This window comes from Cupressus sempervirens, chromosome 10 (assembly GCF_028749045.1).
Source record: "Cupressus sempervirens isolate cs-2001-9-10 chromosome 10, ASM2874904v1, whole genome shotgun sequence".
NCBI classification, from domain to species: domain Eukaryota; kingdom Viridiplantae; phylum Streptophyta; class Pinopsida; order Cupressales; family Cupressaceae; genus Cupressus; species Cupressus sempervirens.
Window position 1 is genome coordinate 38,547,180 of NC_143127.1, and position 25,003 is coordinate 38,572,182.

The 25,003-nt window shown below is 34.3% G+C and overlaps 1 protein-coding gene across 1 annotated transcript; it reads left to right on the forward strand.

Moving 5' to 3' along the window:
- The first annotated feature begins 1,878 nt into the window (after positions 1 to 1,878).
- LOC149532453 (annexin Gh1-like) lies at positions 1,879 to 13,626 on the forward strand. The gene is made up of 6 exons (XM_089807373.1): positions 1,879 to 2,003; positions 5,261 to 5,406; positions 5,637 to 5,855; positions 6,042 to 6,254; positions 12,876 to 12,965; positions 13,204 to 13,626. Exons 1-6 carry the CDS (start codon positions 1,928 to 1,930, stop codon positions 13,402 to 13,404), a joined length of 945 nt encoding a protein of 314 aa, XP_089663499.1. The 5' UTR covers positions 1,879 to 1,927; the 3' UTR covers positions 13,405 to 13,626.
- Positions 13,627 to 25,003: the final 11,377 nt, after the last annotated feature.

Sequence of the window (25,003 nt, forward strand, 5' to 3'; positions counted from 1 at the left end):
CAACAAAGAAACCAACAGGAACTCATCATGAGAGATATAGACCGGAAAATATACATAAGTAGACATTAACATATATAAATAGAGAGAGGGAGATAAAAAGGGAGATACAATAAATATGAAGAACAAGAGAGGGAGATAAAGATATATGTGAAGGGAAAGAGATAGAAGTATAGATAGAGATATGGAGGATGGATAGGAAGTGAAATAGTGAAAAATGGAGAGAGATAAAGAGAGGACGGATTGGAGGTAGAAAGAGAGGGAAGAAGGGCGAGAAGTAGAGATAGTGGGCAGGTTGAGAGAGAGAGATATGTAGAGAGGGAAAGAGAGAAGATGGGGGTGGATAGAGGGAAAGATAGATCAATATATAAAAATGGACTTGTAGAGTGAGAGAGAGAGGGTGATATGAAGAGGTAGAAAGGTATGCTGAAGAGATAAAGATATAGATGGAGTAATAGAGAGATATAGTGAAAGAGATTTAAAGGGAGGAGGGAGAGTGATATTAAGAGAAATATAGATGGAGATATGATGAGGGATAAATAGGGGGGGGGGGTGATGTACTCAATATGAGAGATAGACATAATCAGATATCAATAAATAGGTGAGATAGAGGTGTGAGAATGAGAGAAATAAGGTGATGGATATAAGTAAGAGAGTTAAGGAGATGTGGATATGGATAGATATGAGGAGAGGGAGAGAGTGAGACATGGGGGAGAGGTGGGGAAGAAGGATAGAATGAAAAGGAGATAGAGTGAGGGAGGTGAAAAGAGATAGGCCCCACTCATTGTCAAGTTCTCCCCTCCACCTTCATACCTCTCTCTTTTCCTCTCTCATACTCTCTCCTTTCTCCCCCATCTCTCTCTCTCTCTCTCTCTCTCTCTCTCTCTCTCCCTCTCCCTCCCTCCCTCCCTCCCTCCCTCCCTCTTCCTCTTTCCTCTTCTCTAAATATAAACTCTAAGACCTAAACACTTAATCCTATGTACACTTCCTTCCGCCTTATCCCTTTTATTTTTTTCTCTCCTCTTCTCAATATAACCCTCTCCAAGATCAAATCATGAATCCCTCAACCTTAAATTATAAACCCTATAATAGTCTCTTAGCACTAGATCCTTTAAGCCCTCAGTCCTTGACCATCTCCACTATTATTCTCTTTAATTATAAACCCTGATCTATATGCCTTAAATCCTAACTATAGGGAAGGAGATAGAAGATAGGGATATATAGAGTGCAATTATTTTGACCACAAATAGTAATAAAAATAGAAATATTTTATGGAATGTTTTACTTAAGCTACAAAAGTTAATTAAAATTATAAACAAAATAATAACCATTTAAGAACATGTTGAAGGTATACAAGTAACAAGACTATTAGCTTAACCCTTGTAGTTTTCAAAAGTACAAGTGCTAGTTTGTTAAAAACTAAAATTATTAGGGTCTTATGTTTGATTCCCGAAATGAAAAAGAAGCTAGAATTATAAATTAATATAGAAAACAAAAATACTCCTGTTTTTAGTTCTTAATCGATAGTTAATACTAATACAATAGCAAAGTCCACGTGTTTCCTTATGAAGGTGCTGTCAAAAGCGGTTAAGAAGCTGCAACAAAAAAACTCCGTATTTGGCAATGGCGCGTTCAGCGGTTTTATCTGAGCCGCTGGGGGGAATTTCTTTATAACAGTCCGCACTAAATTAGACCATTATCCTTTGATGCGTTTTACTGTATCTGATGTCATCCACCGACTTTTAATGACAGAGACGCGTGTTGCCTCGTATTCAATTTTACAGCTTCCTTTGATTGTCGCCACGTCTCATCCTACTTCCTCTGCCCAGATTTCCCTCGTATTACATCCTATAAAACCCCCAATGAAAATTGGAAATTTCCAACCCTACATACACTGGTAAGCTTAGCTCTCAAAAAGCAGAAGAGAAGTATGTCAACAGTCACAGTGCCATCTCCCATTCCCTCTCCCACTGAGGACTCTGAACAGCTTAGGAAGGCTTTTGAAGGTTATTACCGTTTTAATCTTAATGAATGATAAAATCTTTATTTCTGATGAAGCTGTTTTCATGCATGTTTCTATAGTAGTAAGAGGAATTATCAACTGCATCTCAGGTATTGGGTTCTGAATGGTGGTGGTATTCAAAATTCTTATCAATGTCAATGCCTGAAATTTTGATCTTTCCTTTTGTTTGTTTCTTTTCATAAATGGTGGAAATTCTCTGTTTTGGAATTTGGGTCTTTAATAAATTGATAATGCTCTTGGCACTACAATTTAGATCTTGGATTAGTAATGTTCTTGGCGTTCGGTCTGATATGTAAGTGTTAGAGTCGAATAAAGTAGCGTAGATCGATCCATAAAGTCTGTAACTGCTTCTTCTAGAATGCTTTCGATCGTTGTAGGTCTGGGTGGTAATGAATCGGTTTTGACATTGTTGGAAGTGCCAAGGTCTTTTTAAGCCTCAGTCACAGAGAAGCTCTGTAGTTCAGTCTTCCAGCATGCACATGGAAGGTCTAATGTTTGAGTACTAGCTGATCATTAGAAAATACCAGATTTGAGCACAATATTTGAGATCTAAAATGCCAAATTCTATGGATGCTTTCAGCCGAACCCTTGATGATGGTATTGAAAGAACAAACAAAAATATGAACACATCCGAGAACTATGCATTTAGAAGGTAACTCTCTATTGGTAATGTTGTACATATATATTATCAAAATATAATTGAAGAGGGAAACATAAATCACAATTAACAGAAATAAACTGAAATGGCCCGGCAGTTATTGGTTCTTTTAGCACTCACGATTCATACTTCAAGGATTAGTCATTTCGACAAACAATTAACTACCAGACACTGATGGCCCTCTCTATAAGAGTTTAAAGTGTTAACCTTTTATCAAATACTTGCCATGAACCAGACTAATCTTATACAACGAATAATAATATGGGCAAGAATCAGTAAGTGATACAGTTGCAAGAGAAACTATAGTATGAACTATCCAGTTTTATGGGTGATCAAATGGAAAAAATTACAATAGCGCAATATTAGAAATGGAACCTGTTGATTCGTGCCCCAGATTTGGATTATTCAAGCGTCCATTTTCAGGGACGGTGGGAATATGGGTGCCGTCTTTCCTTTTATATAATCTGCTGTGCGATTCACTTAGGTCAAGATTCGAGGATCTCTTTCCCAGCTAATCGACAGACCACCATTCTCCCGCTGCGCGCATTAACTCCCATCGCCTGTGATTTGGTGACTGGACCCCTGTCTGCGATCAGGTCGTAACTTGTGGAGGCGCCCGAACTGTCGGCAGCCGACCCCGCTGGTTGCAGGAGTAATTGAAGCTCACAAGCGATTCCAAATCCGCGTTCCCTCCCCTTCTGTAATCCAATCTCAGATTCGGTGATAAATCTGCAATTAGCCCAATCTTGATGCGATCTCCCTTCCTGTTGGCTTCCTATCTGCCGTCCAATCTTAATGCATTCTATTGATCACGTAAACTCTAAACTGCTGTTTCGGACTGGAAAGAGAGTTTCACATTTCAATTCTGCCAGTACTCAGGATTTCAAATCGTCATCCTCAAAATAATCCGAATGCGCAAATAATCACAACATGAGATGGCTGAAGACCACCTCCAATGTGCAACCCTTCGGAAGATATCCCACCTCCTCAGTTATGCAGATCCCAGGGAGTTCTCGTTCCCAAAGATCTAATGGGAATTTGCAGACTGAAGACCACAAATTGCTCCAATATGATAAATAGAGAAATCCACAAAATTGCTTGCTTCAAAGAGAGCCCTATGTCCTCTATTTATCTCTTTGCCGGGAAGTTTCTGGGAATTATCCGGAACCTTCTTGCACTACAAATATTAACTTTACAAAATTAAATAATTAACTTTATAAAGTTAGAATACAACCTTTATTTAATATTCGAATGAGTAGGCCCCACTTATTTATTTGGAAGACAAAATCGACCCTCTCCCCATAATTATTTGCCTACGAGAGTCAATGATAGGCAAATCCCCTGTTATAATTATGTTGCTAAGAGAGGGACATGACATAAACAATGCTCATTATCCTCTTAAAAAGAAATTCAGCATTGTTAAATTAATCATGAACATGCTGGTGCATCCTGAGCTACTGGTTTGATTAGTGACTGGTCCATATTTGGTTTGGGGACTGATTCTTCAAGAGACCCACCTTGAGCTATGTCCTAGATTCTTAGAATCCTAGCTTGGCTTTGATACTGTGTTAAATTTTTATGAACCAGCTAGGAATTGAACCCAGGACCTGTCATTTGCTACTAGATGTTATACCATCGACCTACCAGCCTTTTAGTGACCAGCCCATATTTGGTTCAGAGGTGACTCATTGTTGATATCCCTCTTAAGTCGCTCTGCAGGGACATGAATCTTAGTTAGGTCTAGATATTGTGTTATATTTTTAATGGATCAGCTAAGAGTCGAATCTAGAACCTGCCATTGGTTGGTGGATCCAGGCCTCTGAATAACAGGTCCACCTTTGAGTCAGATATGATCCATTTTCCAACATTAGACAAGAAATTCAAAATTTCAATACCTTTGTGAATGTGCTTCACCTATTATTGAAGACATACTATTAAGCAGATTCAATCAATATCGTGGTCATAAACTATCAGTTGCAAATATAGATGCTAAGATACAACAATCAACGCATTTATTTACAGAATCTATAGCTCATTTTATTCACATGTTATTATTTATTAACTTATTTGGTGTACACATCTATAACCAATAATACTACTGCTAATTATTGGAATGTAAATTTACATGTTTATAACCAATAATATTACTACTAATTATTGGAATGTAAACTTACATCCTTGATAATGGGGTTCCTCAACTTTTTGGGAACGTTATTATCGTATTTGGAACGCACCCTGTAAGTAAGAATTAATTGCACGACCTTCAAAGTATTTTACATTATTTGTCTTGAACTTTTTTTTGTTAATTTAGATGTAATCTTTTGCTGTTCAGTCATATGATGCGTTGCACATTTGAAACTTACAGCTTGATGACCAAGCACAGGCCTTGAAAATCCAACTCGCAGTTACCCGCCTCGTGCAAATGCAACATTTAATAGAATAAATTTTGTAATATTAGTTGAGGAAGAGGGATTTTAATAGGATAATGACTGCATAACTGAGTTATTCAAATGAATTTCAGTTATTTTAGTATTTTAAAAGAACATAAAAGTGAAACTATAATATTGCTTTTTTCCTTACAGGTTGGGGCACAAATGAGAAATTAATTATAGAGATATTGGGACACAGGAGTGCAGCTCAGCGCAAAGCAATCAGGCAAACATATACTCAGTTGTATGAGGAGGATTTCCTGAAGAGATTGGAATCAGAACTCACAAATAATTTTGAGGTGCATAATTATTTATTTTTCCGTACCTCTACATAGTGAATCTAGGATCTTGATTCAATGTTCAGCCTACTTAATTAATAGGTTTGTGATATGATCTGTTGATCTTTGAGCTTTGGATTGTACATGTCTTCTTAAATTGCCTTGATCCTTTGCCATTGCAGTATTTCTAGAAGCTTTCAACATATTCTCTCTAAACAGCCTTTTAATTTTGGATTTTACTATTGTGAAAGAGGGCTTTGCTACTTTGGGTACTGGAACCTGGGGAGCGCGATGCTCTTCTGGCACATGGAGCAATAAAAAAGTGGACTCCAAAGAATCGGTCACTTTTAGAAATTTCGTGTGCTCGGTCTTCAGCTGAACTGTGGATGGTGAGACAAGCATATCATGCACTGTACAAAAAGTCTCTTGAAGAAGATGTTGCTTCACATACACAGGGAGACTTCCGTAAGGTACTTGGTTCATTGTTAAATATTGTGAGATGATTTTTTCGAGCCACAGAAAGGGTTGCACTTGTCTGTTTAGAACAGCAGGGAATTATGCATTTAACTTATGAATGGAGGTTTATATCTAAATCTAACACCATATTATGATTATATCTTGTGCATTGTGATTCACATTTTCTCAATTCTGTTCAGCTCTTGGTTGCCCTTGTAAGTTCATATCGATATGAAGGCCCAGAAGTGGACATACGCCTGGCCAAGTCTGAGGCCAAGCAACTGCATGAGGCCATAGAGGAAAAGGCTTTTAATCATGATGATTTCATCCGAATATTGAGTACAAGAAGCAAAGCTCAGTTGAATGCCACTTTCAATCATTACAAAGACGAATATGGTCATCATATCAACAAGGTATCCATATAACCTATGTGCCTATAAATTTTTATTGTTTCATTCCTTTTCCATGCTCCGACTGTCTTTACATGACTATTTGTAGTTTACTATTATCCAGAAATAGATGTAAGATTTGTCCATAACAAATAATATCAGAGAAAAGTGGAAGAACCAAAGAAGGAACTTATTTAGAATAGTATCTGTTCTGTTTTTTGCCGTATATCTCAGATAGAAGCTTAAATAATAAAAATTCCTGCCATTTGAGTATATTGTCAAATCCTCATGTTTGACTTTGATTATCAAGTAGTGTTGCCATTGAATGAATAAAAGAATCTGAAGTTTGATTTGCAAATTGTGAAAGATCAATTCAATTAGCACATATAGGATAAATCAGGGCGCATAGTGGAAAAATGTGTCATACATATTGCGCAGAATTCATCTATTCAAAAGAAGTTTGTGCCCGTTCACTATCGTGGACGTATATGATTTCTGAGAAAACAAATTACAGAGCTTAATGCAATATGTGACTCTCAAAAGCTTTTTTCTAGAAGGAAATTCTTTTCTTCCTGAGGTTTGCCTATATTTGCCCTGGGTATGCACAGGGTTGCTACTTGGGACTCTGTGTTTGTCTCAGGTATGACCAATGGCATACCCAGGAGGGATTGCATCCCAGACCTGTACCTGCTCTGGTTCAGTACAGATAAAAGTTAAAACCATGAAAACCGGGGAAGCCGGGTAATGTAGATTTTCTAAATTTAAACTCGCAAAAAACTTGAAGCTTCAAAGTCATTTTGCATTTTCCTCGAAAGAGCTGACACAAGGATTTCTTTTAGGACTTCTTGCTTTCAGGATGACTGGGGCTTCTCTGAACTGATGTAGAACTTTCGGGTTGTGGGAGAAAGTTTTAATTACAATAGCTTACTATAAGCTTTTCTTAATTCCAAATATGGTCAGAGTAAACGTAAGATAATTCAGCATTTTGTTGCTTTGTAGACCTCGTGATTATCTTTTTACTCAATGCACCTGATTATCATTTTATCTGATCCAATGTAATTGGATCTTAGGAATTAGTTTCAAATGTAATAAATCAGTTCAGTTTTCCAGTGTCTCCCCTGCCAGATTCTTTTTCAATGCCTTTGTTTAATTAACGTAATCAGTGGCAATTTTGACTATGATGACTTAAAGTTGCACTTTTAGAATACACAAATTATAAAGAAACTGATAAACAACCACTCTTGGCTGCATCATACTCGATGTGGTTGAGTGAGATTGTGGAGATGGATGAGAAAGCCTGTTAAATCTTATGACACATCCATCAGTGTCAGTTGGTGCTTGCTAAATTAGCCCAATGAGGTGCTTGATGTTGGTAGTGGCAATGATGATGCTAGATTTAAACAGAAAGAAAAGTCATCTAGATCCTATACTGATCTGTGGCTTTGAATTAAGCACTTTGATTAAACAGAAAGAAAACTCACCTTAACAGTTGCTGTTATCTCTCAGCAACTTTCATAAGCAAGATTCTGTGAGGTAGAAGTAGAGAAAAAACACACTTATTATTGCTTTATTTGTTAGCAACTTACTAATCAAGATTTTCTCAAGGGAAACTGGGTGGAGAATGTTGGGCCTTGATTTTGTTGACCTTGTAAGTTTTCTTCTCTGGTAGAATATTGTTAACATCCTTGTTTTTTACTGTCAGATCTTGAGGATTATACAAGGTGGTAGATGAACATGTTCTTTTGAATCTAGAATGCAATTTGTCAACTAGGGCAGATGAGGAGTAAGAGCCTTAAACAGGGTATCTCTATCAAAAGATCTTTCTTCAGAGCTAAGTTGCTGGGTTGGGGCTCAAGTATCTGGGTTCACTGGGTTTTCATGTGCAGGGGTTTTTCCTACTTTTGCCTAATTTATGCTTAGATCCACCCAGGCTCGTGTGTTACTGTTCATTGACATAACCAGGCCAAACCTGGACTAGGATCTCAACTTGATTGAGACAGACTATGGTTGAACCCAATAACAGAGCTTTGGGGTATGCTGTACTGGAGTGAGGCATTTTAATATTCAGCGCTTTGATTGCATAAGGAAATGAGTTTCAAGTTGGGAAGAATGAGAGCACCATCACAATATCTGAAGGATAAAGGTGAACTTTTGGTAGCATCAGAGGTTTAATATAGTCATTAGATTGTGTTAGTTATTACTTATGTTGTCATCATTTGAAATATTTAAGTTTCTATAAACTAATTTTACAGGTGTTAAGGGAGTTGATGCAATGTAGTAATAGAGGGATTCATAGGGAAAATGAGTCGTAAAAGGTCGTAAACCTCGAGCAATAGGGTCTTTCTGTGCTAGATTGAGGAGGTAGCTGAATGTTCCAATTGTTGCCCATTCTTACCTTGAATTGAGCATGAGTTGGCATCTGCTAAATATCAGGGAAGTTATACATTATTTTGTGTAACATTAAATGATTGGTTGAAATACAACATATTCCTATTATAATCTTTGTTTGCAAGCAGTTTTCATATTTCAAAAATCAGTTTCAGTTCCTCTCTCTACCTATTTTTTGTAGATGGCCCAAAAAGTAGCCAAAAAAGGCTTAGCATTTCATGCATGTGAGGAGATATAAATCCTGGAGGAGACAAATGGCCATCTTTAGAAGCCATATGGTGTGGTTGCCCCTGATAAAAACCCATTATGTGACTTGGATGTCAGTGACAATGAAATCATGGATTATAACATATTCAACAAAGTCCGAGAAGGTGATGAAACTAATTATGAAGATCAACATCCTTGACAATCTTATATTCAGAAACATCCTTGACAATATATTTGACTGTGGGGATGTAATTATATCATCCTTGACTGCCACATTGTGATGATCTTTGAAGGCAGGGTTTAGGTTGTCCAACATTAGGATGACTACTTTTTTGAAGTAAGCATTTTAGAATGCTATTGGTTCTTGGTGATGACAAATATAAAAGTATAAGAAATTTTCAAATCTACATTGATATTTTGATAACTTTCATCATGACAAACAATTAATTAATAGAAACTTAAGTTGTCCTAAGCGCATTTGGAGTGCATAATGCCCTTTAAGTTACCCTTTCTAACAAGTTTGACAAACAATTAATTATAAAAGTATAAAAGTATAAGAAAATTTCAAATCTACATTGATATTTTGATAACTTTCATCATGATAAACAATTAATTAAGAGAAACTTAAGTGGACAGAGACATTTTAGCCTATTTATTGTTTCTCCTTTTACCAGTAACATTCATTCCTCAAGTAAATAAATTGACAATAAATCTAGTTCATTGTTATTGTTCTATATTTTACTTGTATTTTTCAAGAAGGTACACTTTTGTGGAAACTAACTAGATGCAACAATTGTTGGGTTTTCTCTCCTAACATGTTTGTGGTCATTCCTTCAGCAAAAGCATGCTAAAGAATTGTGCTCAGTTTATGTTCTTCTGCATTATTATGAATTTTTCAGTGTCAGTTGTGATTGTTACTAAAATTTCTGATGTATGTTACTAACAATTAAGGCAATTGGACACTTCGCATGTCATACAGGCACTTAAGTTCATTTGTTAGTTGTGGCAGTGAACGGTAATGTTATCCTCTACTTTGCGGGTTTCAATCTCTACTTTCTTTGTCAATTACACAGACAACTCAAAGCATTTGTTATTTTGGGGAGAAATGGTAAATACAATCCACTATTTCGAGGTTTTTACTCTCTGGTCCTTTTGCCCATTGGAGAAGCGTTTAGGGCATGTAATGTTTTGCAAGTTGTAGTTGCCTCCCAGTTTTAAGTTTTAACTAATTCTGGATTAAGCCAATTCTAGCTGAATCATGTATTTGTGCTTCTTTCTTCCCTGGGAAAGCATTTGGAGTGTGTAATACCCTTTAAGTTACCCTTTCTTACAAGTTTTGACCAATTTGAGATTAACTAAGTACAACCAAATCATGCATTTAAGTGTTGAAGAATTTCATTTATATTTTTAATTGTTGTGAAGTTTGACTTGTGTGTTTTAAGTTGTCCTGAGATGATTTCCACAATTACTGATTATACTAACGAAATTTTGCCTCAGGTTGTAAAAGGATAAGGGGCTCACGCAGCATACAGAATTTGTTTATATAGGAAATTAATGGTAAATAGAACCCTGTAGACTTTGTTTTATAATTTCCAAAACATTTGGAGCATATAATGCCTTAAAAGTCACTTTTGTCCCACAATTTCAACCATTGTGGGTTAACCCAGTACAAATCAATCCTCATGTAGTAAAAGGATAAGAGGCTCACACAGCATACAATATTTGTTTATATAGGAAATAAATGGTGAATAGAACCCTGTTGCCTTTGTTTTATAATTTCCAAAACATTTGGAGCATATAATGCCTTAAAAGTCACCCTTGTCCCACAATTTCAACCATTGTGGGGTCAACCCAGTACAAATCAATCATGTCTTAAAGTCTTAGCTGTCATATATGTGAAATTATACGGAATTTATTGCCAAGAGAGACTTGGTATGTATGGTAGACCATATATAGAGGATCATTGTGAACCCCAATAACTACAACACTTGGACAATTATTAACAGCAATCTAATCAATATTATTGAAAAAATGGAAGGGACATTTCTAAAAACCTAACCTAAAAAACCAACCATGCACATGCATTGTGTTAGCATACGAGTTCCAGATATTACATTATTTTTAGAAGACTTTACGCAATGCATAGAGAACTTATAGACTTCGTGCATGATATATGATCTATGAGCTTAAATAAAGAGAGAATATGATTATTATATTTTGACTTTGCCCAGGAAAACCATACTCTCTTAATAGCCTAATATATGGAAATGAAATCAATTTCTAGCAGTCTTTTAGGTTGCATGCTTCCATAGTTGATGTAGTTGCATATTGTGATATCTAGTAACTTTTGAGGCCATAGAGTATATATTCTACAATTAATTTGGCTTATTTTTCTCTTTCATCAGATGACTCGATGCCATTCTAGTCATTTGTTGTAATATATTGTATATTTATTTATGTTTTATATTAATATCCAGTGGGGGTTTTGTTTTGTATTGATGTTTATAGGATTGATCTGCCTTAGATACTGTATGTAGCAGATCTAGTTATTATAGGTTTCAACTTACTAAAATAAACCTACCAATCAAAGTATGTTATTGTCTATAGGATAATATGTTTGTCACTGGAGTGAAGAATCTTGTAGTTAAAGTGAAAGAATTGGAGTAAGCTTAATAAAATGAGTACAATCTACAAGACTTTTGAAGATAGGCCTGAGGATTCTAAACATTTGGGCCTTGTTACTCCACTAGAACCCTTAGCACTTCTGCCTTGGTGGGATAATCAACTGTAACTCCTATATAAATAATTCACATGAGAATGTTACTCTCATCCGCCAACTATCCAATGGAATAAAACAGAATAATATTAACAGACTTGCTGGAAAGATTTCAAGGTCGTCTTTGAGAAATGCAAGTGCTATAGTGGAAGGATACGAACATGAATCATTAAGCTTTATTCCTTGCACTTAGTACTGTTAAATGAAGTGTTGCCCATGATTGTTCTATCCATAGTTGAAAATCTCGGTCTTGGCAATATCTCGGCTGACCCAAAAATAAATAAAAAAATCTCAGAATCGGCAACAACTCGGTGGGAAAATTGGCAATAAATTGACACTTTTTTCAAACATTTGAAAATATTTAATTTATTGTTTTAAGTCCCTTCCTTGTGGGTATTCATGGAACAACTACAAAACACCAAAACTCTGAATAAAATATATGCAGATTCAAACAATTCTCTATTGCATAAGTGGGGACAAAAAACTCTATTTTGAACAGGATGAGTGTATGAAATGAAAACTAGTTAAAGCAATTTTTTCACGGATGTTGCAAGAGTTACGGCTAATAGTAAATAGCAGAGGAGAGGTTACAAAGTATTTGTATTGCAATGTAAAATTGATTGTCATAGCCTGTGAAAGGAATCGATGGTCATAGTATAACCTCAGATGAAAAAACTTGCTTATAGTTTTTAATGCTACAGCCTACAATGGCTTTGAATACTTGTGTCCACCGAGCTCTCCAAAACAATAGCTCGGAACAAAATGATAAATCCTCAAGTCTGACTTTCTCAGCCTCCAAACAAAACGATAAAATGTGATTATCACCTTTTTTTATTTTATTTGTTTTAATGCTGATTCTTTTGCTGTCTTCTATCTGCTGACTTACTAAAGAATTATGAACTTGGAACATTTAGGCCCACTCAAAGGAAAGCATGGGAAAATATAGTATATTATAGTATATTTATAAAAGATTATAAATGTCAACAGTATTTTTTGAGTGCAAATCAAAAGACTTTCTGTATCAGAAAAATGTGTAAGTACATTTCTTGGAACCTTAAAGGATTAATATAATTAGTTCACCTGCTATCTTGCACAATTGTTGCCTCAAATGAATTAATCGGATTGTTTTTGCATGGTCTGCAACATCCTTGGAATTTGAGAAGGTTGAACTTGTAAATTTAAAGATTTTTATTTGTTCGATCTTTTTGATCCTGAAATAATTAAAGTATTTATCTGGATATGTTTATTTCTAATTTGTGGTAAACTCGTTATAGGCCTTGAAGAATGAGAAACCAGAGGAGTTTCTAGATGCTTTGCGAGTTGTTATTAAATGCATCTGCTTCCCTGAAAAGTACTTTGCCAAGGTAATATGACTGTTAAGATTCAGCCAAAAAAGTCAGAATTAGTATGTTGGTTGATTAAATTTGACTTATATTAGCAATTACCCATGCACAAGCTAATAAAAATCCAATTACCCATGCATGCGGGATGCGTGCTTGGAAAAATAAGATTTTGATATACAGTTGTCACACAGTGAAGTCTGTTCTCAGCAAAAAAATCCTAGAACTTATCCAGAGTTATGTTGATGATTGTTTGCTTCAGGTTTTGAGGCTATCTATAGATAAACTTGGGACGGATGAAGAGGGACTTCTGAGAGTGGTGGTTACTCGTGCTGAAGTTGACATGAAGCGAATCAAAGAGCAGTACTTCAATCGAACTAGCAAGTCTCTAGAGCATGCAATAGCAGCCGACACTTCCGGAGACTACCAAGATTTTATGCTTACATTGATAGGAAAAGATTAGAGAAGTCCAATTTGAGCTCTTATCTCTGTTGGCATGTTTCAGTTCGGCTTATTTGTTTTAAGATCTCATTATAAAAACTGTCATTTCTGTGCTATTGTAAGTTTGGTTTTTCTCGAGTGTCACTGAATTGCTACGGGTGTCTTTGGTGCTAATAATATTAGATACGTGAATGGCTACATGAACATATTCATTTATATATATTTATAAGTTGGATTAAATTTATTTCATCTCTCTTTTTATTTCCAGCAAATCCATAGCGTTCATATTTTTTTTTTCGGTCATTCTTCAGAAAGCAAAAGGAACTGTCACAATATAGTAAGTACCCTTTTCCAGAGATAAAGGCGGGAGTTGTAGATTCTGTGCACATATGAAATTACACCTTTCTTGAGTCATTTATTAACTTTTTACTTCTGAACATGCACTGCTGCAAAGGATACATATCTGAACATCGTTAAAAACACTTATCGACGCTTCTATGCTTTGAGTAGAAAGATTATGATTATTAGTGAGTGCGAAGTGGTAGGATTCGGAATAAACAGTCACTCGAAATTAGTATATAACTCATATGAAAGTGTATATTGAAATGTTCTTTCACACCTCAGACTGGTTACCCTCACTTGGAAAATATATTCGATTGGCAGGTAATGTATTGTGTCTTTTGATTGTGCATCTGTTGTTCTATATCCATAATATTTGTCTGATTAAAAAAGATAAGAGAAGGAATTAACATTATGGCAAAAAAGATGAAATTTCAGTCAACATTTTAATATATGGGTTTATATTATTTTTCCAATTCTAAGAAGGAAAAATCTACAAAGTGGGTGGAAAGGAATTTAATAGAAACAAAGTTTTGAGAATTCAGGATGTAATGTCAAAAACTGCATACCTTGCAATTTTTTGTTATATCTTATATGCATTGTAGTGTGTTTATATAATTTGCACTTCACTGTTGGGTTTATTGTGATTCTTGTGATTGTTTTAGTCCTTTACACATTTCTTGAGTCCCAATTCCTTGGATGGAAGCACATTGGGCTGATGTGCATCAAAATTTAATGATTAATAGCCTGATTGAGCATTTATGTCTCCCTATCATTTGTGGCTACAGGTATGTAAGACCCCTCCTCTCAGGTATGTAAGACCCCTCCTCTCATGCACTTATTAGTTCCTGCCGTATGGCAGGATACTATAGCATCCAAGTGGATGCAAATTTTCAATAAGTTTTGACCAATTGAAATGTTTTATTTATGCATTCCAACCTAGTTTCATAATGTTTTTGAATTCAGGTCATTATTTTAATTTATAAGAACATGTTAAATTCGAATTTCCCATTGGCTGTTGTGGTGAACAGTAGGGTATTGAGCTTTTTCCATTGTATTAAAAAATGAATTTGTGGCAATGGTGGCGGATGGATGGAACATAGAAATAGTGATTTCATTAATATTATTCACCTATCTTTGAACAATATCTGGCCAATTTTGACAACATTTGATCTAACATTAAATAAGCGTATTGTCAATGACATTTTTTTCTTTGTAGTCTTTATTGCTTGGCTTTATGTTTCGTCAATTGTCTTATCTGAACCACTATGCTCAGCCAATTCCCAGATCTAAATCTTTAGGAAATCCACCGTATTTTGATTTGGATTTATAATGTGCACTGTATAGGTGTCATATTGTCAGCGAAGATGTCAGTTTTGGGAGAAAATGTGGTCAGAATTCTTTGGTCTGTCTTTTACTCATTGTCTTGGGGAATGTTTTTCGGCTGTCTGTTGACTGCATTTAATTGGATTCTTGAATTCTGGTCATCTAAAGTTCCTATTTATTAGTAATTGTTGATTTTGGAGGCATCGGGAAAATTGGACAGTCCCTTCTGTGTGCTTCTGAGAAGTAGTTTTGTTGCAGAAAACAGGTATGTTTTTCTCCTTCTGTAACGTATTTTGCTTAGGATTTTTTTGAATAGATTTTTAGGCCTTTTGTAAGGAAAAGGAGATCTTATTTGATGTATTCAATTTTTCATTCCTTCATTCATGATTTGAAGCATATTTCTGCAACAGTATATAAAAGAAAACTAAACCATACCTGTCAATCCTAGCAGCCCACAACTCAGAATTACAAAGCTTTTCTCTCGCAGTCTTCTTCATCTTTCTTCTGCATCTCCGCTGGATTGTGTTCCCTTAAATGCCTGGCTCTTTGTTGAATCTTTTCACCAAGCTTGTGTCGGGCAGGAGTTCTAGCAGCGGATTTTGGCTGCCTTTTCGCAAGTTTTTTGGCGGAGCCTCTTAAGGAAGATTTGAGAGATTAAGCTTCCGCTTGTCGCTAATCTTCATCCCCAGAATCCACGTATTCTACTACAAAATTCTTCATCTAATATTTTCTATTTCTTTAGAGAGCAAGTTAGAAAAATCTAAATTGGACATTAATGAGGAACAATATGTTGTGTTGTCCCGAGTTATTTTGGGGAATGTTGATACTGCTTCCTTCACTACTTTCTCTAGAAAATTGTTTCAAGTTTGATATGCGTTCTGTATGTATACATGTCTTATCTTTTTATTTACTCTTCAATATTGGTTTGGCCTTTTGGTAGCTCGTCTTCTCATATTTGTGAGGATTTGAGCGTGCTTGATAGAGGCCTATATTTTAGCAAGCTCTATTGAGTCGCTGTATTTAGGGAAAAGTTCTTTCGTACGAGCAAATGTTGTTCTGCAAAATCTATTTTACAATAAACAGTGAAGGGTTCTGATACAAATCCTTTGGTCCTAGCCCTATGATGTGATGTAATCTTTGAGACTTGAACTTTTGATGTTGAAAATTAGCATTTGTTGAGGGCCACATAACTTAATCATGTTGCAATTTGGTTTTATTATCTCCTCGGGTATGACGGCCTACTTCATTGTAATTTCTCACATTAATGTACTTTTCTTGTGTCTGATTCAAACTTTCTGTAAGGGCCTCCACCTGTTTTATTTTTTTGTTTATATTTCTATAATCTACAGCCTCATGGCTTTTAGTCGTCATGGCTGATCAACTAGGAATACTCGTTGAAAAACAATTTGGCCATCTTGAATCTGACAGAGACTGCTAGCCTTGCGCTTTCATAGGGGTCCTCGATCATATGGGCAAGCAGTAGGTTAAACAAATCTGCTTTGACGACCAACATAACGAATGGGGGCAATCTGGCCATATTTGGGGCTCAAAATCTGGCCATATTTGGGGCTGTCAATATTGAATGGCTGATAGCCAGTTTCGATCTCTACAGCAGACTTTAATTTTCGTATGCGTTGTTAGTTCTTGCTCAGCCAGAACAATAGCAAGGATTTTTAGGCGTCAAATTGTACTTGTTATGGTCTGGCACATTTGTCTTAGTTAATTCTTTGTCTTCAATGTGTGACTTCTCTTTCTTTGTCCTGATTTTCCTTAGAAGCATTATCTGAAACAGCTAAAGGGCCTTCGGACACATTTGCAATAGTTGAGAGTAGTTGAGATTTGACTTCAGTATTTTTAGCTCCAAGTACCCTGATTTTGGATGAGCTTGTTGTTTCTCTATTTTTTCGCTGTTGTTGTTGCTTCTTCTGCTGCTCTGCCCTACACTTCAAGATGGAGACCTAACATTATTCAGTGAGGATGTTCGCAGTTTTGATTCCTTGCTGGTTGTCCCTGATTTTCTTGGACTGCCTTTTTTGGTTTAATGAAATTGTGAAGAGTAAAATTTAGGGTCGACTATTATACTTGTGAGATCTCTGGCTCAGTTTTTGTGATTAGGATTTTTTGCAATTTTTTCTTGGACTGCCTTTTTGGGTTTAATGAAATTGTGAACAGTCAAATTTAGGACCGGCTATTGGACTTGGGAGATCTCAGGCACAATTTTTGTAATTAGGAATCTTGGTAATTTTTTCTTTAAAATGGGCAATCTGAGCTACGGACAACTTGCTGGAGTTGCAGGGCTTGAGTAAGAGGAGCTTTTTTTGTGGTTCGTCGTCAAGGGCATGAAGGTTGACATACCCAATAGCGGATTCATTTATTTTGATGTTGGGGTTGTCTATAAACAGTTTGTTCTGTCCCTATTTGAATCCCCTCCTGATTGCACCCCCGTCACCGGAGAAGGTTCTGACATGCAAATCCAAGTGTTGTTTGATCGATCATCAGGGTCGTCATCCGATCATTTTTGTCTATATATATGATTGTGTTGCCTGGGTGTTTAGTTATATGTATGAATTCTATTGGTGCGAATTCAGTACATGTTTGGTCAAATCGATGGGTGTTTGGATTTCGAAGGCTTCATTGCATGCCAATTTTAGAGAGTTGTTGGTGGGCGTTTCTAAGGAATTTTTTTGCAGTACAATGATCACATGCACATATAGAGGCTGTATTATGTTTGGTTGTGCTCTTCACCAGTAATACTTTACTCTTGGGAAACAATATATTGTTTATTGAAATTTCTATACGTCGATTAGGAGGCGAGGTTTTATTTTTACATGGTTGGCTTCACCATGCATGCTTTTTCCTTTTAGATTTTTTGATCTACTTCTCCAGGCTCCAACCACGTTCTAGTGTTTGTTTCAAAATTTCATTGTAGCTACTAGAAGACAATGGATTATTTTGGCATGGTAGGCTATGTTGTGCTCGACTGTTTTCAGTCATATTTGATCTGCATATCATTTTTTCATCCTTAACAGAACGCTTTTTCAAAAACTCGCCCTGGGAATTAGGAGGAACTAATGTTCTCAACATAGTTTTTGATGGCATGTGTCAATTAAGTTTAAGATTTCTTTTACAAATTTATCTGAATACTGTGGATCCATTTTGAAAGAGATCTGAAATTAAATAAAATGTGGGGGTGAAATTTTTTAAAAAAAATCCCAACGAACAATTTAGACAGTCAACATCTAACGACCAAATCAAATTCCATAAACTCTACATCCCACAACGGAAAAACGCTTGTCCTTTTACATTGATGTTTGATATCAGATTGTTTTGTTTGCTTTAAATTTGGAGAAATATTTCTTATAATGTAAAGAAATATTAAGCTATTTGTAATTATAGTGTGTTGTGTTTACTATAACTGAAAGGAATGTATATTAGCATTATGAAAATATATTAGAAAATAGTTGTTCTAAAATATTTTGAGAAAACACATATAATTGATGATTATAATTTGTGAAAATATTAAAAGACAATAAATTATAAATGACAGCTTAAATTGTAACTTTTTGAAATAACATAACACATGGATTTATTTAGTAAATAACACATGGATTTATATAGTATTTTTCAAAACTATTTGAGTTTGCAACGTGCATTTTATAATTTTGTTTGAATTTTAAAATTTTAGGTCAACCATGTCACTTCTCTTAAAAGTGTTTATTCATTTTGAATATGTGACAGATATTGTGTTATCAAAATGTCTGAACGAATTTATATTCCAAGTCTGGGTCCTCATTGGGATTGTCCAATCATTGGTGCAATTTAGTCTACAACTTTGGAGCATGTATTTGTCATAGAATGCAGAAATGTTGAGAAAGCATTACGCAATGTACTTGGTGAAGAATTCTTGGAAAATAAATCTGGGAGAACAACTTATGCAGATATTGTTTCTAAATTCCTCACCAATTGCATGGATCTTTTAGAAAATTCTGAAATTGTAAAGAAAATGGCAAATGCATATGTGAAGCCTTGTTTCAAACCTCTCAAAGACTATGATGCATACATCAATGCATATGTTATAGAGATGAGTACTAGCCTCATAGGTGGCTTGTTCTCTCTTGAATCTTTGAGCTCTTGTGATGTTACGACTTGTGTTTATTATTCCCTGAAAATTGCAATAAGTAGTAAGTACAAACCTCTAGTGGACCATGCATTGCTTGCTCACCAAACTCATTTCTGTGAGCTTAGTGCATCAAGAATCTCAGATGTTTGCAATGCAATGATACTTCTGCAACTACATATTTCTCCTCCTGTAATTTCACCTTATGTAAGCACCATTTGCTCAACAAAACCTCTACCTGCTGGGGATGTTATATAACCTATTACACATTCATCCATACGGAATTGTAGTAGATGAGCATATTATCCATATATGTACATAGTAAAGAACATATGCAATGGATAAATGAAAATGTTTCATAACTTTTGCAATAAAAATACATATAATTATCTTGTTATCGATGCATCATATTTATTTTCATTTAGATTATCACAATGTATAAGTCATAAACCAAATTAATCGAATATTGAAAAAGTGATATGAGCCATATTTGTACTATATTTTTTTACAAGTTAATATTATTTAGTACATATTCCACTTCATTTTCAAATATTGCATAATGCATTCCATGATTGAAAAATTTATAGAAAGTTTGTTATTTTTTATATATTGTACAATTTTTGGTTTAGTAATCTTTATGAAAATAAATATAATACATTTGTAAGAAATGATTTTGTGAACTATGTAATTAATTGTTCTTCTCTATCTGTTTCTCAAGTGCAAAGGTCGTGAAAGAGACATTGAAGGTTGTCAAACTGGAAGAACGTCTTAGAAACAATTGATAATTAACTGGTATATTTCCATCCTTTTCTGCTCACAAAAATGTACTATCACATGTCAGTGAATTAAAATGCATTTATAATTTGTGGTTTCTCAAATATTTGCAATGCATTTATATTCCTTGAATTAAACCAAAACTTGATCAATTTAATGTAGATTTCCTCTTTTCTCTTATCATCTCTGTTCTTGCCCTCATCATTATTTTCCCCATCTTTTCTCTTTTCCATCTTTTCTTGGTCACTATTTCTCTTTTTCTTCTCACAGTTCTTTTCTTTAGCATTATGTTTACCCTTCTTATCGTCTTCCTTTTTTTTGTCTTTCTCCTTAATCTTGTCTTCCTTTTGCTTGCTGATTGTGTTTTCCCTTTTTAGCATCCTTGTCCTTTTCCTTTTGTCACTTATCTTTATCCACAGTCTTATCCTTTTTAGCATCCTTCTCCTTTTTCTCGTCTTGCTTTACCTTATCCACAACCTAATTTTATTTTTGATGCATTGTATTTATTTTTATTTAGATTATCACAATGAATATTGAACAAGTGATATAAGCCATATTTGTACTATTTTTAGTACACATTCCTCTTCATTTTGAAATATTCTATAATGCATTCTATGATTCAAATATTTATATTTTATACAATTTTTTCGTTCAGTAATCTTTATCAAAATAAATATAGTAGATTTGTAAGGAATGATTATGTCAATTATGTAATTAATTGTTCTCCTCTATTTGTTTTTCAAGTGCAAAGGTTGTAAAAGAGACACTGAAGGTTGTGAAAGTAGAACAACGTCTCAGAAACAATTGATAAGTAACTGGTATGTTTCCATCCTTTTTTGCTTACAAAATAACACAAGTATTACAAAAAACATATAATTTAGATTTAGTCTTAAAAATGAGAACTTAATTAGCCAATAAATAACAGGAGATGGGTAGAATTTATTTTACAAGTTGAAAATTGTACTATCATATGTCATTGAATTAAAATGCATTTATAATTTGTGGTTTCTCAAATATTTACAATGCATTCATATGCCTCAAAATGCATATTTGTCTATAAATAGTAACAATGTATAGGGTCCTCCTACATCATCCTACTCTTTATTGTACATATCTGAAATTTTTGTGCTATCTATGTATAGAAACCTACACATTAATTAGATGCATATGAATTTCCCACCAAGAATATCTCTAAAAAAATGGAAAACATTGAACTTAAGTTATATCTTAGAATTCAATTATTCATAGAAAAAACTAAGAAATGTTGCTCATTTTCAACAGGTTTTCCTCTGTCCACATTGCATCAGTATGAATACTATAAATGCATCTACTATAACATACCCTCGAACAGATGAATTCTCTGAAATTCCACAACTTTGTATCCTTGAAAGAATCCAACAACTTCCAAGTGAATGCCAAAGAAAAATATTGGAAAGCTATTTTTATGACAACCATGCTCCAATGTTTCGATATCATGGATGGGGAAACATTGAGCCGATAGAAGAGACCAATGAAATTCATGTTTTGTCTCCATTCATGACAAATGGAGAATTAATTTACCTAAAATATCTGGTGCAGATATATAGGGAAGCTCATATAATAATTCGTTGTCAAGATATTTTAATTCATTTCCCTCACGAAAATCATAGTGTTGAAGAATTAATTGCCATTTTCAATCCAGCATCTAAAATGCTATTTTCTCAGCTATCACCATTTAGGGCAAGTAATGAAAACGACACACTTATGTACATAATAAACCTTATCATCTCATATCGAACTCTTTCACTTGAATGGATTATAAGATATGATAATATAGAGCTTGTAGGACAGTGGTATGAGGATGATAGAGGACATCTAGCAACTAAAACCATAAAGCATCATTACTCATACCATTATTTGTTTGAATTTTCAAATAGTGACATGTCACCTGGCATTCATCTTGTAGCAGATATTGGAAGATGGCACATCCCAAATGGATGAATTAAGTATTACATCATGACGATTGACAGAAGCAAATACTTATGATGTATAAGATTAGCCTCCATTTCTGAAAAGTTGAAAAAATCTAGAGCAATATGTATCTGCTCATTGGCATGTCAATAATGTCTGCATATCTAAGTTTACCTAACTATGTCTTTTACTATTACAAACTTATAGCAATTTCATGAATTGCACTTAACGTAGAAGGATAATAATCTCTTCAGTTTGGAAGGTTGTCATCTTTTTAAAAAATATCAATTTCTTCATTAGAAATAAAATTGCAATTTTGTCATTCAATAGAGTTCCAACAATGTCTTGTTATAATTAAAGCAAAAGCATTCAAAGTTCCAATGTAGACATAGTCATCATTGAGCCATAATATGCTTTTCAATGGCCAGTTGAAGTCAATATATTCATGTGGCAGGATTGACACATTTGAGGGACACATCTATTTTCTATAAATTTCAATTTCACATCGAGAGCCATTGAAGTTGTTCAAAACTCACTGTGTGAAACTCTCAGCAAACAATGGAACTTCTTGAAATAGTATTGGGAGTTGATTTTATCTCTCTCTTGGTTCTATTTTTCACTATGAATGAAACACCTACTTTCATTTATTTGTTGACTTTGAATGTAGTACTCTTCTATGTAATTCTCTATTTATTTTAGAAATATATGTAATGTCCATTGCGAAGAAGAATTTCATAGACAATAAAGTAAATATTATTACATTCAAATGTAGTTAATGTTGATGATGTCATGACATGACTACATCACCCAATCTAATGAATAAGTGTATCTTGCAATTAAAGTAATTTAAAATTATCAAATATAATGATATATACATTGTCATTATTTGTTTATAATGTGTCTTTAATATTAAAGCATAATTATATTCATTCATGTTTTATATATGCTATTCATAAAGAATTCCCTTTTTAGTAACAAAGTAATCTTCTACGTGTTATAATATAGGGTGCTAACAATGTTTCAAAATAATGACTTCTCCCTATTTCATCTGTTCAAATAATCATGTTTATGTAAATTGTTTATTCTCTTCACAGAAGCAATCAAAACCATGACTACTTTGATGCAAATACCAATTGTTGATTTAGATAATGAAGAAACATCAACTTTTGAAAAAATCAAGTAGACCTGTTGCAAAAGAAGGAAATGTTCCAAGCATAAAAAGTACAAGGGTGTGAGGAGACGACCTTGGGGTAGCTATGGTGCAGAAATAACAAATCCAAAGACTAAAGATCGAAAATGGCTTGGAACATTTCAAACTCCCGAGGAAGCTGCAAATGCATATAGAGAAGCAGCTCTCTCTCCATGAAAGGTGTAACAGATTGTATAGATTGTCATATAAATTTGTTGGGAGCAAATAGTGAAGCAATTCATAGTGCTGATATAATGACAATGACAGAATCTCTTTCTCAAAGTAAGCATATCTCAAAAAACATGGAAAGTCATGTTTGTGGAGAGTTGACTGATATCTCTCAAGGAAAAAAATTCCACTCACCATGCCTTGATGATATTGCATTTGAGAATATAGTGGCTTTTGATGCAGAATATTTACTGACATCTACAGATATGAATCACTGTCAATCTTGGAATTCTCAACATTTACAATGTCCAACAAAATTATCTAGCTCATATGAACCCAACTATTGCACACAATATAGTTATCCTCAATAACAACCATTATACACCATAGATACCCAGAATCCACAACAAATAGAACAACAAGAAAGCATATGCCAGCCATATAGTACTTCAACCATGCACAAAGTTGTTATCACAAAGCCAACATTAACATACAGTTCCAATGTTGGAGATACAAATTTTGACCAAGCAGCTATCGGAATTCTCAAATCTACAGACTTAGAATGGATGAAAGTACATGGTAGCATTGGTATGTCCTCAAACCTATTGCTACATTTTATATTAATAGATTAATTGATTAGCATTTGTAAATGTAAAAAAATAGTTACTACAATCAAAATATTGGCTCTGTACATATCTTCATTTTTGCTAGCTACTTTATCTAACTATATCGTTCCACAATCTAATGTAGGAAATGATACTATGGCAAGGCCTGCAAGACAAGAAAGACTACCATGGAACCCAACTAGCCCAGTCATCCAAAAAAATACATACAATTATGACTTGATTTCAATGAACATTGAACATAGTATGCACCATAGAAGCGAGTCTACCTATGCAGCAAACAAACAAAGAATTAGCTCAACATCTGGTGATTTGCAAGCCTCAAACAATCTTGACAATAAACACCTTGCATTGTATGACAAAATTAATTTGGAAATGAATTTCATAAAGTGCAAGGTATCGAAAATTGAGAGCATTGTAACTAATATTGAAAACTGTCTGTTTAATGCTCTCAATGGAAGTAGCCAACCACTATGAAATGTCTTGAGACATTTATATGAAAGGTCTTGTTATTTAACAATTTAAAGCTTCAACAGTGATTATTCAGAGAGTTCACAAATCAATATTCATAAAAAGTATAAATGTTTGCGTAAAAGTGCAAAAAAATATTGTTACAATGTCTTTGACATAAAATTTATTTAGAAATGTTATTACTTTGTTACTTAGATTATCAAGTTTATTCAATTATTAGCCAATCTTATAACTAGTCACTATTTTCCAACATTTAAAGAAATATTTCTTGAAAAATAATTCAAAAAAAGTGCCTTGTATTCTTAGATTATCAAAATTTCTAGAATATTACAATTACTAATAGTGTAATAGATCATGTGTAAATGAGTGAATTTGTAAAATACTATTGTCCATAATTCAAAACATTCTATATATCTAGTACTATTGATTGAAATAGTATAATAGCAATGTTCAAATGATAGCAGTTTTTGAGTAAACTAACAAAATTTTCTACAAAAAATATTCTATTCATAAAGTGACTCAATATAAATGAAACATTAATGTAAACATTGATTCATAATAAATGCAGGATGCCAACCTATAGCATATGGTGCACAATCAAAATGTAGCACATAAGTATCAACATACTACATTTGAAACAAACAAAAAACTATGACTTGCAATT